The 15,227-nt window shown below is 33.0% G+C and overlaps 1 protein-coding gene across 2 annotated transcripts in view; it reads left to right on the top strand.

The window, feature by feature from the left end:
* DENND1B (DENN domain containing 1B) overlaps positions 1-15,227 on the top strand; it is a 245,962-nt gene that overhangs the window by 189,796 nt on the left and 40,939 nt on the right. For both annotated transcript variants that reach the window (XM_034666981.1, XM_034666980.1), the window contains one exon: positions 11,317-11,407. In XM_034666981.1, the coding sequence (XP_034522872.1) occupies positions 11,317-11,407 (91 nt within the window). The remainder of the gene's footprint in view (positions 1-11,316; positions 11,408-15,227) is intronic.

Below are 15,227 nucleotides of genomic sequence, written 5' to 3'. Positions count from 1 at the left end.
TTAAATACGCTATATTCATCCTGATTTTGAGTTCCTGGTCTCACCATCATGTGACCCTAATGGCATGCCTACCCCATTGTTAATAGCATTGGCTCTGGAATGCTCTGGAATCCAACAGACCTGGATTTGTATCCTGACATACCACTGCCTCAGAGTAGCACGCATTGTAAGGTGCTTGGTCTCTCTCTGGAGTTTAAATCCTTGCCGTTTCTTATACAAACGCAGTATCCAAATACACTGAATATCCCTTCAAATGCACTTTTCACAAAGTAAGGTTTTGTATATGCTGTACCATGAAATCAGTATTAATATGCTCTCTGTCATTCTTCCATAGCTTGCTCAAATGTCAGCCCTATCCAAATCAGTCTTCACCCTTACATCCATTCTGTTCCCTTAGAGCTGTGTTCATACCTGTGTTATAGCATTTAGTCTATGTTACTATAATTTACCTCTTTGTTAATGTCTTCCTTCACCTCTCTAAAGCCTCCCTGATTTTCCTCCCGCTCACTAGGTCTGCACTCCTTTCTCTGTGCCTATCCGACTTTGAAAACCTTTTGTTTGCTTATTCACTTTAACAGTTATGTACTGAGTATTTGTTTTTTTGTCAGGTAATGCTACTTTAAGCACTTGAGATTCAGAGCTGTGTAGCATGCTTTCATGGAGTTATTTCTAGTGAAGGGAATGGGTTAACAAACAACAAAGATAAGAAAAATATCAGGAAGTGATTAAGTTCAGAGGGTATGAGATATTGATTGGTTGGCTAATTTTAGACCAGAGGTTCAGAAAAGACATTACTGAAAAGGTGATACTTAAGCTTAAATCTAAGAAGGGAATTAGTTTTGGAAGGAACATACTTCAAGTAGAGGGAATTGCTATTGCAAAGACCCTACAGGAGGGAAAAAACTTGGCATTTCCTAGCATCAGAACTAAATCAACCCTGGGCAAGAAAGAAAGTTGTGTTTGATGAGGTTAGAAGAGCAGAAAGGGGACAAATCTTACTGGACTTTGAAAGCATTAGAGTCCCATTTTATTCTAAATGAAGTAGGATGCTATTAAAAAACTTTAGCTGGGGTGTGGCTGGATCTGATTTGTACATACAGTTATTTATTATCCTCCATTCTACTTTTTTTTTTTTTGCATTCTACTTTAAGATTGTTCTTTCTGAAAAGCAAGTCATATTTTTCCTATTGTATTTAGAATGAAGTTCAAACCCCTGGCACGGCACACAAATCCTTCATCTTATGGCTTCTGTCTCTCTCATTTTTCTCTAATACTTCTCCAGATACCTTTGTGATAGCCATTCTGAATGATTTGCTGTTAGGTCTCTGGAAATAATTTTATGTCTCTATGAATAGCCCACATTCAGGGGCATTCTACAATATGACTGAGCAGTACTCTTCAAAAGTGTCTAGATCACCAGAGGGAAGGTGAAAGACTAATGAACCACAAATGGAAAAGATGGGATTCGATCCTGGGATAAAACAAGACATTAGTAGAAAAACTGGTGTAACCTGAGAATATGTCTGTAGATTATTTAGTAGTGCTCTATCTATGTTAATTTCTTGCTTTTGATGGGTGTACCAAAAAATAACTTGGATTATAATTAATGTTTATTAACAAATAGTAAAAACAGTAATTATGAAGAGATAAAAATAACATTTATTGAACATTGATTTATGAACTTGGATCATAATCCAGGTTGATTTGTTTGACTCTTGAGTTGTAGGCTCTGTAAAGACAAGGATTATTTTTTAAAGTGTTTGTATCCTAATATTTAATACATGACAGACACTTAATATTGTCAAATAAATAAATCAAATAAAAACTCCTGAGGAACTCATAATAAGGAATAGGTATGAAAATGTCTTGACAATTTTGATAGAAGAGCTTATAAATTCGATTATAATGAAGCTCACTTAGGGATGATCCAAAACTTGTACGAGTCAAGTGTTACTGTGTTTTAGTTTGAGTGGTGTCTATAACTTAAACCTAGAGTCACATAATGGTGTAAGATGTAGAGTGAAAATTCAGTGACATCCTGAGCATTCTTCTATTTTGTGCTATGATCCACTTTCTCTGACTTAATAAGATGTTGAATAAAAGGAGTGAGTCAAAAGCCATATGTCTTCTTTTTATGTTAGCTGGAGACTTTGGAAGATTTTAGAAAGCTTTTAACATAAATAATAAAATCCTATGAATTCTACACTATCCTATTAATCTTTTTTTAGAAGAAGCATGATATTTATGTATGGTATGTAATCTATAGGTAAGATCAACACATGCATTACTACACTAAAGATTCAACAGGTTTGGAGTACTAGGAAACATTTGATATATGAATTGTTAGGAAATGGTAATTGTATCAAGCACTGATTTTATAACATGAAAAAATAATAAAAATAAAATGTGACGTAAGGAAAATCTGGAGACTTACTGGCGGAAGGAAGGAATGCACAAGGAGAGATAGCTTATCAGGACAAGGAATATAGACCTTTCAACATCCTTTGTTCACTTACTTCAATTAGTATTTTATTTTTTTAATGTTTTTAAAGATTTATTTGACAGAAAGAGAGAGAGCGTGCGTGCGTGCCCATGCACAGAAGTGGGGGGGAGGCAGAGGGAGATGGAGAAGCAGACTTCGCAGGGAGTCCCCTGGGGCTCAATCCCAGGACCCTGGGGTCCTGACATGAGTTGAAGGCAGATGCTTAACTGACTGAGCCACCCAGGTGTCCCACTTCAATTAATATTTTAAACAGTGTTTCTCTAAGAGGGGTCTTAAACCGTCTGCATCAGATTTATCTAAAAAGTCTGTTAAAAACGGATAGTTTTGAGTTTTACCTTCAAATTTCTGATTCAAGATGCCTGGATTAAAGCCCAGGAATCTACATTATTAATTAAATACATAACAATATACACACTAAAGTTTTGGAAACATTCATCTAAGTGTTCTTTATTCATTTTCTCAATTCTACAGTATAATTTGAGTGTCTGCTTATGTATGAGGCAGGTGTTCTGGATGCTGGGATATACTGGAGAACAAAGCAAAAAAGAATATCGACTTTGTGAATCTTTTATTTCTAGTACGAAGGGGACAGATAATGGATAAAATATAAACTGTTCAAAGATGATAAGTATTATAGAAAAGTAAATAGAATGGGAAAGCGGGCTACCTGGGGATTAGGAAGGAATTTAAGATAGTATAGTCAGTGTGGATTTCATGGAATATGTGGCATTTGAGCAACTTCCTGTAGGGTGGTCAAAGGTAGAAGCAGAGAGGAAGATTTGGAAGGCTATTGCTATCTTGGTGAGAAGTGATAGCATTTAGGAACTGGTTTATAGAATATAGGATAACAGCTGGTCAGATTATGGATCCATTTTAAAGGTAAAGTCAATGGATATTCTGAAAGATTTAGTATGAAGTGTGAGAGAAAGAAGAATCACAGATGTTTTCATGATTTCTTATCCAAGAAACTGGCAGGATGTAGCTGTCATTCTATTGAAATGGGGACGATTATGAGCCAGAAAGATTTTGGTAAGAGGAATGCAGTTTTGAACATGTTAAGTTTGAGAAGCCTATTAGACATCCAACTAGGATATTGGTTAGCAAATGGATAAATGAGGCAGAGGAGAAAATTAGGCTGGAAATAGAAATGAGAGTCATTAGCATAGGGATAGGATTTAAAGCTATTAGCCTGAGGACAAGTGGGATTATCAAAGGAGTGACTATACACAGAAATGGCAAGAGGCCCAAGAACTAGAAAATAGCAGGAGGCGATGGTGAAGGAGGCGAAAAAGAGTGAGTGGAGGATGAGGTTGGAGAGTTCAAAACAGTAAGGTATCTTCACAGCCAGGTAGGAGAAAAATACCAAAGAAGTCAAAGTCTTGTGACAAGTTAATTAAACTAAAGACCTGAAACTGACCGCTGAATTTAGTGAAGTGGAGATCTGATAACCTCAGCAAGAGCAAGCTTGCTGAAATGGTGAGGCAGAAATTGTGGTTGAAGCATGGGAGAAGAGGAAGTGGAGACCAAAGTCCTGACAGCTCTTCTGTGTTTTACTTATGTAAAGAGCAACGCAGAAATGGACATAGCTAGAGAAGTATAGTAAAAGGGGTCAAGATAAGAAATAACACGTGTGTAGGCTGGTGGGAAGCTCTAGTAGAGAAAGAAAGCTATATACAGGAAAAAGGAGGAAAAATTGTTAGCAGAGTTGGTCTTTGTGAGGAGCATTGTTACTTCGTGCATCACAAGGGAGAAGGCAGAGGCACGGGAAGAGGTGAAGGGGCTGGATAAATGGGATGCTTGGAATTTGTAGAATTTTTCTTTAATGACTTTTGGGTTCTCCCTGCTCTTCAGTGAAATTATGAAGCAAGGTCATCAGCTGAGAGAAAATGGCGGAGTGGTTGGATATTTAAGGAGGGAGAAGTTGTGAAATAAATGGGAGAGTGAATGGACTAGAAAAAAAATAGAATTGTTTGGCATCATTCAGAGCACACTGGAGATGGCAGATTATGACTTTAAAGTGAGAGTAGTCCTCGTGGTTGGCTGGGTTTTCTCTCGGCACCTGGAGCTTCCTACAGGCCTGCTGACTATATGCTTGCTTCTGTATCAGAGTATTATTTATGATGATGGCTCCCTTTTCCTGGAATCCTTTCTCCCATAAACTGTGTGGCCTACTTCCTCACTGCTTTCAAGGCTTGAGACTCAAATGTCATCTTCTTCATGATATCTGCCCTGACCACACTATTTAAAATTGGAAGATCCTTGCCCAAATTTCTCAGTCTTCCTTATGCAATTCTTTTATTTTCCAACACTCATCACCTTCTAACACACTACATAATTTATTACATATTTTTATTTGATGCTTTCACTTCCCTTCTCCCCCAAATGTTTAAGCATCATGAAGGGTTTTTCTTTTGTCATTGTTATTGAATTATAATTGACATACAGTATTGTTATTAGTTTCAGGTGTACAAGATAGAGATTTGATATTTTTATACATTATGAATGATTATCACCATAGGTCTAGTCACCATCTGTCACCATACAAAGTTATTACAATATTATTTTATTTCTTTTTTTTTTTTTAAAGATTTTATTTATTTATTCGACAGAGATAGAGACAGCCAGCGAGAGAGGGAACACAAGCAGGGGGAGTGGGAGAGGAAGAAGCAGGCTCACAGCAGAGGAGCCTGATGTGGGACTCGATCCCACAACGCCGGGATCACGCCCTGAGCCGAAGGCAGACGCTTAACCGCCGTGCCACCCAGGCGCCCCGTACAATATTATTGACTATATTCCCTGTGCCGTACTTTACATCCTTGTGACTTACTTATTTGATTAACTAGAAGTTTGTACTTAATCCCCTTCACCTATTTCACCCATGCTCCTTTCCCTTTGGCAAGCACCAGTTTGTTCTCTGTATCTATGAGTCTATTTCTGTTTTGTTTTGTTTGTTCATTTGTTTTTTCTTTTAGATTCCACGTATAAGTGAAATCCTACCACACTTGTTTTTCTCTGACTTATTTCACTTAGCATTATACCCTCTATGACTATTTATATTGTGGCAAATGGCCAGATTTCATATATTTTTTATGACTGAGTCATAAACACAAAATATGTACATATACACACACACACATACCACATCCTCTTTATCCATTCATCTATCAGTGGACACTTAGGTTGCTCTCCTATCTTGGCTATTTTAAGTAATGCCGCAGTGAATGTAGGGATACATATATCTTTCTGAATTAGTGTTTTCATTTTCTTTGGATAAATACCCAAAAGTAAAATTGCTGGATAGTATGGTAGCTCTATTGTTAATTTTTTGGAGGAACCTCCATACTGTTAGTGGCTGCATCAAATTACATTCCCACCAACAGTGCATGAGGATTTCCTTTTATCCACATCTTCACCAATACTTGTTATTTCTTTTTTTTTTTTGATAATAACTATTTTGACAGTTTTGAGGTGTTATCTCGTTTTGATTTGCATTTCCATGATGATTTGTAATGTTGAACATCTTTTCATATGTCTGTTGTCCATCTGTATGTCTTCTTTGGAAAAATGTCTATTCAGGTCCTCTGCCCATTTTTAAATCAGGTTATTTGTTTCTTTGTTATTGAGTTGTATGAGGACTTTATGTAATTTGGATATCAACTGCTCATCTCTTACATCATTTGCAAGTTATCTTCTTCCATTAAGTAGGTTGCCTTTTCATTTTGCTGATGGTTTCCTTCACTGTGCCAAAGCTTCATAGTTTGATAGAGTCTCATTTGTTTATTTTTGCTTTTGTTGCCCTTGTCTGAGGAGACATACAGGTCTATCTCAAGAAACAGTAAAAGTCTCAAATAAACAGTCTAAATTTAAAGGAACTAGAAAAAGAACAAAGTTAGTAGAAGGAAGGAAATAATAAAGATCAGAGAGGAAATAAATGAAAATAGAGACTTGAAAAACAATAGGAAAGATCAATGAAACTAAGACGTAGTTCTTTGAAAACATAAATCAATAAACCTTTAGTTAGACTCATCAAGAAAAAAGAGAGAGAGCCCACAAGGCTTGAATTTTTGTTCTATTCATTTCCGTTTTTCAGGCATCTAGAAAACTACCTGGCATATGGTAAATATTCAATTAGATATTTATCGAATGATTGAATGAATTAATTCTTTGGTCTGATGGTCATGAAGTTTAACAGACTTGATTTTGTTGCGGATTATTTAAATACTATCTTCTGTTGATATATCCTGGAGGATACTCTTGTTCCATTAATATTGTTTTAAGTTATTAGTTCTAATAATAAATCACACTGAATGGCCTTTTTATACTCTTCAAAGTGTTTTCCTGGTCATTATACCATGGTAGTGTAATTTAGAATCCTTACAGTTTTATTTACCTAATATTTGAAATGGAATAACAATAACAGTTTATTTCTATTTCTTCATGTACTTAATTCTATTGGTTTAGCTCTAAACTGACCTACCTCATTCCCATTTGTTATAGCAATCTGTGTTTATATATAGCAACTAACTGAATGCCTTGCATTTAGCAGGTGTCTATAAATATCTGTTGACTTAATTTATTGTAACACTTCAGTGTAGTTTTCACTAACCTGTCAAGGTTTACTGAGCATTTATAAGAAGGAATATTTAAATTAGACTTTTTTTTTAGCCCAAAGCATTATGTAGAAAGGAAATTTTAAGGATCTATTAATATATTTTAAATTAATATATTTTAAATTAATATATTTTAAAGGTATTTAATATATTTTAATAAATTAATATATTTTAAAGGTAATTTTTTTACTATATTTACAGTTTTTCTTTAAATTGCTAAAGATTTCTGACTCATTAAAAAGGTATTTTTTCTCTAGCTCTCAAGCCTTTATTAGATTAGTTATATTTGTGCCAAGAAGAATTTCTAATCAGAGATAAATTTTGAGATATTTTAATTTTTCCTCCAGGCTAAAAAAGGAATAGGGGAGTCTCGATTTGTTTACTGTGTTGCTTCAGTGCCTCTGCTGCTTTCCTTCAGTAACAAGACTGTCATGTTAGCACAAAAAAACAGCACTCCATCTTTGCACTTCCCCAGCTTGATAAAGAATTGCACCACTGACCCTCTCTCCCCAAGAATAGTGTTTTTCATGAACTCTTCTAAAAAGTCAAAATCTTTAAAAATCATATAAGACTCTTATGATTTAATTATTGTCATCCTCAGAGTTTTGAGGGATTGATTGCAATTAAATATTTATATAACATATGTCTACACCACTAAAGACATTTAGAAGACTATTAATAGCAAAATTTGTTTTGGATTTTTAGATTAAATGCCAGAAGTACACTGACTAGTGAGGAATTAAAGAACTGTGAGAAACATAAAATTTATCTCTTAGAGGAAAGATACATAGTCTACTGGGTCATACATTTAAGTTTACTCTGTGAAATCTGATCAGAACGTATTCTTTATATTTATTTGTAAAGAAGCTTATCACAATGTCTATTATTTATATTTTATTGTATTTTTAAAACATTAATATTGTATTTGAAAATTGATGTGGTGAATGTTTATTTTTATTCTTTAAATGGACTCAATTTCCTATTAAGATGGTTATTTGAAGATAAAAACGCTTTGAAAATCCTTAGCAATAATAATCAAAAAGAGTAGCAAGAAGTAGATTTACTGCTTAAAAACATTTCTCTTGTAACCTGTCACACTACTTTAAGATTGTGTCATAAGGTTTAACAAAATTCAATTCTTGCAATTATTGATGATTTGGAGGGAATAATATTAATGATCTTGATAATTACATATATCCTTATTTGAATGAATTTTATTTATAATTTACAATAAAATTATGAAATCCATGCTATGAAATTATGTCTGAATTCTTTTGAAATTTCCTATTATGTTACTTATGTTTTGGTGTGATTATTTAATATGTTTAGTTCTAGGTTTTAATTTTCACTTTTGGGATGAAAAGCAAAATATTAAGATTTATGTAAAAAGTATCATCTTAGGGGCACCTGGGTGGCTCAGTCGTTAAGCGTCTGCCTTTGGCTCAGGGCGTGATCCCGGCGTTATGGGATCGAGCCCCACGTCAGGATCCTCTGCTGGAAGCCTGCTTCTTCCTCTCCCACTCCCCCTGCTTGTGTTCCCTCTCTCACTGGCTGTCTCTCTGTCAAATGAATAAATAAAAATTTAAAAAAAAAAAAAAAAAAAAAAAAAAAAAAAATTTAAAAAAAAAAAAAAAAAAAAAAAAAAAAAAGTATCATCTTAATACAAACTCTTAAATTCCTTTAAAAATATACTTGCAACCTAATGTTATATCTGTAGCACTTTCATTGTTATTAACAGTGTTACTTGTCATTATTTGCAATTACAAATTAAGTCTTCCAAAACTTATGTCTATCAATTACTTAAAGATACGTGTTTACTAAATTATGTGGGTAACTCTTAATCAAGTGACAGGTTTCAGCCCATTATAAAGTCATAGCTTTTCCAACAGATAATATTTTTTTAGTTCAAAATTATTTCTATGCAAAATAGCTAAGATGCTCTTATCTTTTTTACTTTTTTACTTACTGTGAAATCCTCCAGAGTTACTAGAATGGAGTGACCATGACCCAACTCCACTTGGGAAAAAAGAAAAGAGGGGTTACTGGTTACTGAATCAAAAGTAGAAAAAGGAATTTAAAGAACTGTTACCTTAAGCATATTTTTCTCCCTTAATGCCACTTCTCAGTTTATCCCTGGGTATCTATATTTGGGTGTATGTATATATAATATGTGTGTGTATGTGCACAAAATCCATCTTTTATTTTAAGAACAAACATTTTCATTAAGCATGCATGTAGATAAATGTCTGATTGTCACTGACAGGATTGTTTGCAAAGTCAGTTGATAACACGTGGCATTTTACCAAGTGATTCATTTTTATTGGCTCGATTCACTAGTTCAGTAACACAAAGTAGTTATTCATGCTCAAAAGTGCATAATCAGTAAATAGTTTTGGGATTTATCTCTTTTTAGACGTTGAACTATTACACTCAAACTAAAATGGATGGATTATTTCTAGTAAACATAAAAATGAAAACCTTTTAAAAAGTCTTGTAGTCTTAATCTTTTAAAACAAATTAAGTCCTTTAAAAGGATGTCTTAGTTTGCTTTGTTTGTCAGTAATGTATTACTTTAAATTTATCATTTTACTTCACCTTATTTTTTTCAAAATACTTAGTCCATCAAATTAGATCACTTTAGTTTGATTTATAATGTTATGTTGAAAATATATGAAAGTCAAATTTTGCAAGTATTTTAAACTTTATTTCCGAATGAACCATTTATCATATGTAGTAAAGATGCCAACATTTTGTTATTACCTTTTATCTCAAGATACAATGAAATGAATAATTCCACGTACACATCTTTCATATTGTTTCAGTATACTTCAGTCTTTCAGCAAACATTCATTTCAAACTATATGTTAGGCATTTGCCAGGTATTAAGGATACATACATGAGAAAGACAGTGATCCTACACTCAGGAAATTCATAAATTGACAAGAGATCGAAAAGGTGGTGGTAGGAGGAAAAGGTGGACTTTAGTATTTAACATTTATTCTCTGCCTGCAATCTAGGTACTTCTTATTGTTTCAGTTAACCCTCACAAAACACTGTAAGATGCTTATTATTTTTCCCATTTTATAGAAAGGGAAACAGAGTCAGACAGCAAGTTGCTCAAGATCATAAAGCTAATAAGTAGCAGAGATGTGATACAAGCCTTTTTTTTCCCAAACTCCTGTTCATATTTGCTTATATTATTGGAAACTTGTTTATTCCAAAAATAACGGCGATATAAAAATGGGTAAACTATGGTCCCTACCCTCAAAAAGTTTTAATTTTAATGAGAGCAACTCACACTCTTAAAAAAGTCATGACTATACATCCTTTTAGGCTATGTCTGTTTAAATTCGTCTAACCACATTTTGGGTCAAAATTATTCTGTGATAATAAAAAGGTAGTTAAACCACATTTTGAACAGGATTCTGTTGGTTTCATCTGTCTCTTTCTTACTTTTGGTCTGTAAGAGATTTGTCTCAAAGTCTTATAACTGATGCAATTTACTGCCATTAAATAATTGTTAAATTGCTGCCTGAGGAATACTGTATTACCCTATAGAACTTCTCTCAATTAGTTTTGTTCACTTAAATAGAAAACTTTTTTTTTAAAACTAGGACAGAGTGAGAATTGTTTAAAAGTCAAGCTACTTTATTTTAATTTGGCTAAATTTAAATTTTCCAGGGTAAAAAAAATTGTGGCCAGGATTAATTCCAGCATGAGAATGAACATTTCGTATTAATCTCCAGATCTTCAAGTCTACCTCTCAAACATCATTTAAGTCTTTGTTATGTTACCCTTTGTTTCTTCAGCAAGGGAGCTTAAAGATACTTCACCTTCATTATGAGTGGAGAAATCTCAAAACATTTATAATATTTTTTATAATCCAAAAGATACAAATTTCAGATGCCACAGATAGACAAAATAGAAAGTAACCAAGTTGCCAGTAAATCGTACATTCTTTTTCTTGTTAATGAAGTTAGAGTCTGTGCCATACATTTCTGCTTTAACTAAAGAGCTGTTATTTTACTGAACACCTGCTATTTTAATTGAGTTTTCTTGTTATGTATCTGTATATGTCTGTATATACATATATATGTGTAATTTATATTTATATGAGTATCAGCTATTAATATTTTGCTACAAGTAAAATTAATTTTATGAAGAAAATGAAAATTAACTTTTGGATTAACTTTTTAATTTCAGTTTATTGATGGTCGCCTGGCAAAACTAAATGCAGGAAGGGGTTTCTCTGATGTATTTGAAGAGGAAATCACTTCGGGTGGCTTTTGTGGAGGTAAAGACTAGTTCCAATATGATTACCCATTTTCTGAGTAACAGTTGTCTTGATTTTTATACTTGTATCTGATATAATCTACTTCATAAACAACTATTTTCTCTTAAACATATAATGTCTTAGATATGTTTTTCATCTTATAAGAGCTATGGTATTAACTTATTTTATTATTCAAGGTTTTAAGATGATCTCATGAGTTGGTAGTTGTTTGCTTAGGTAATCTCTTAATATTAGTAGAAATAAATATCACAGAAATGCAGTTAGCTTGTATCTTCCTGTCTTTCATCCTGACTAGTATTCTCTGGGGGAAAAAAATCCCCACCATGATGGCTACTGCTAAGTAAGAATTAAAGAACTAGGATTATAGTTGAAATATTAGATTATAATATATTCTAAAAAAAGATTTGAATACCACAAGTGCTTTTACATTTTAAGTAAGTGTATTGTTATACAAGTCTTTACCTTTTTTTTGCTTTGCAGAACACTGCAGCATGAGGAAAAGACTTTTCAGTTTACCATCCCATGTGCTTACACTTGTCACTGTAAAAAGTGCTCACTAAAAAAATGGAAGGCGTCGTATTATTTTGTATGTGTGAAACATAAGCTAGGTGATATCTCATTTTTATTTAATATAATGCAATTTAATATAATTAAACAATTGCAGTGTTTGATATGTAAGTATTCAAACGACGTTACAATTATCTAGGCAGTTAATGACTTATGAACTGGTACTTTGTACATGATTACTCCAGTATATGGTCCTGACTCTGGCAGAGAATTTTGCTTCAGTCCTTGAAATGTCACATTCATTCATTCATCTGGTATTGTGCTAAGTGTTTACCTGCTAGGCACTGTCCCAGATACAGGGTGAACTAAACACACAAAAATTTCTGTTGTGTTCATTTTCACCATGTATAATAGTAATTTTTTCTCTTTATCTGTAGGTTTAATTTGGGGAAAAGATGTCTTTAGTGTGTGTGTGAATAAATAGTTGCTAAAATTGAGAATTAAAACATAAAAAGACAAATAGTAATAAGTACACATCTACAAATTCTCCCAAACTTAATTTAATTTTTAAATAAGATGTATTTTTGCACCACAGAAATTAAAAAAAAACCATTAAGATGATTTGTTCATTAAAATAGGTATAAATGAACTGAGCATTTGTAGATCTTCATCTGGCATAAGTGTAGCATTTCATTAAAAGCATTTAGCTTTGGGAAAAACTTAGTTTACTTGACTCAGCAAGTAAGCCAAGTGTGCAATCATTCAGCTCCTTGCTTTCCTCTGCTCATGGGTAAAAATTTAGCTTCAGTGGAACTTTTGTGTTAAAATAAGGCTTTTTTACTTTTCAACTCAGACAAGCAAAATATTGTCAGCTCATGGACAAATTGCTTGAGGCATCTGTTCAGTATTTATATAACTGCTGTCTCATTATTTTTATGACCCGTGGGGCTAGTATCTTATATGGAATTGAAGATGACATCTTGTGACAGTAATGGGGTAGAACTATGATCGTTTTGTAGAGTTAAATTCTGTAATCTTAACCATTGGTCCAGATACCTCTGTTCTAGAATAGAGGATAGATGGATGGCTTCTCTGATGGGAGAAGGGTTGCTAAAATTTTTCATTAAAGGTCTTACAGTTTAAAATGAATGGAATATTGATCACCAGTTGGCATCTAACTTAGAGACTGCTGCATTTGCAGTACAACTTCAGGCCAACCACTTTGTTGTTCTTTCTTAAAATGAAAAAAATTTTGAACGCTTATCTTAATTTGGTGGTGGTGGGGGCAATACTGATTCAAAAGGAAAGTGTAGTTCAACAAGTATTAATTTCAGTATGTACAGCAAGAAAATATATTAAAAATTTTGCCTGGCTATCAGGTGTTATTTTTTAATCATTGTATTTTAGGTTATTATTTTAGAGATACATAGAAATCATTCTTAGAAGAAAATAAAGCACAATTTATTCAGATTTGAAATAAAAATATGAATAATAAAAACTAGTAATGTTCTTATAAATGGGGATATATATATAAAAGAACATTATATATTTGTCATTTAGACTACATTTGTAAGAAAGAAGATGTCTATATCATGATATGAAACTATTTTTCAAAGAATTGTTATTGTAACTCATTTCTCTCATAGTTATAAAAAGAATAATTATAATTGTTCCTTCTTACTGAATATTAATATGTGGCAGAATCTCTTTTAAGAGCTCTGCAAATTTTATCTCATTTAATCCTCACAGCACGTATGAGGTATTTTGATTACCCATCCCCATTTTTATGAGGGCACTTATCTCAACAATTTGCTCAAGGTCACACAGCTAGTAGTGCTAGAGTCTGAATTCAACATGTATCTGCCTGGCTTCAAAGCTCTTGCTTTAATAACTGTGATATATTGGTTTCTTATGATAAGAAATCTTCTTAATTAGAAGACATTCAGTAAACAAGAGCACCACCCAAACCTTCTCTACTCCGAGTGGATAAAAGTAAAATTCCTGTCTTGTGATTTTCCGTTGAAGATTTTTTACACATAAAACCCTAAGAAAGATCACTATAAGAAAAAAATCAACATTCACTAAAGCTGAGGAAAAAATTATATTCCTTTAAGCAAATATAATTAGGAAATTTTAGAGAAGTATCTAATTTCTCCCTTTTCTGTGTCATTGCAGTGGCAGTTTATATACTCTATTTGTTGCCAGTATGCACGGTGGTGATAAAATGAATATGAGCATGAACTTTGTAATTATTGCGGCTCTGATAAGAATATACAGTGCAGGACAGTCATACATAGAAAATCTAGATTCACATTGAATCTAGAATCCATGCAGATTTCCAGAAACTGTTTCCTATCCTGTGAATCCCTGCGGTCAGGACGGTTAAAGAAATCCCTGTTACTCCTGATTTTTTTCATGAGACCTTTGTAGAATATTCAACCCTAAGAGGAAAGTAATATCAGGAAGTGTGTAAGGGGAAGAATATCCATAGAGGCTAAAAGGTAATAAAAGTGGACACAAGTAGAACAGAGGATGTAGTTAGATAAACCACAAATATTGGTCTATGAAAAAACAGCTAAGGAATATTGAGTAGTTAAGAACATGGGGTGGGGGTTTTTTTCCTGCATTTTTTTTCATGTAAAATAAGACTAGTTTTTTAAATCCACTTCCAGTTATCTAAACATTAAAAAGGAGAAACATTTTCAGATCGATTTTATATAGAAGCATATAGTTATTCTTCATTAGCATTTGTTTCTTCATTAGTTCCTGATTATAATCTGATCAGTCTTTTATTTATTTAATTCTTTCTTTTTTGTACTGACTGAGACACCAAGGGAATTGGAAGAGTTGTGGTAGATAGTCATCCATTTTAGTGGCATTTTTCTGGCTTCACTGATCAATTTAGGTAAATTTATATGTTTTTTGAGAAGTAACTACAAATTACTGGAATTTAAACAAATATATTTGAGGAAAAAGTCTTTGCACAAGTGGGAAACCAAGATACTTTGTCCTTGAGTGTGAGAAAATCACTCATACATTTAATGAGAACAATGTTAGGAATTTCCTCAATAATGCTTATTTCCATAATCCAGTGACTTTAATGGAAGGACTCAGAGATTTTTTTGGCATTCAGATTCATTTTTAAGAAGAAAAACAGCCTTTAAAAAATATTTTTAAAAACAATGTGCTTGTCTCGTACATTTTGTGGAAATAGAAGCTTTCAATCTGAAAAGCACTACGTTTAGAGAAACAAATTTTTTTTTTTAAAGATTTTATTTATTTATTTGACAGAGATAGAGACAGCCAGCGAGAG

This window comes from Ailuropoda melanoleuca, chromosome 8 (assembly GCF_002007445.2).
Source record: "Ailuropoda melanoleuca isolate Jingjing chromosome 8, ASM200744v2, whole genome shotgun sequence".
In the NCBI taxonomy this organism is placed as follows: Eukaryota; Metazoa; Chordata; class Mammalia; order Carnivora; family Ursidae; genus Ailuropoda; species Ailuropoda melanoleuca.
This window is presented reverse-complemented; position numbering and strand designations above follow the sequence as displayed.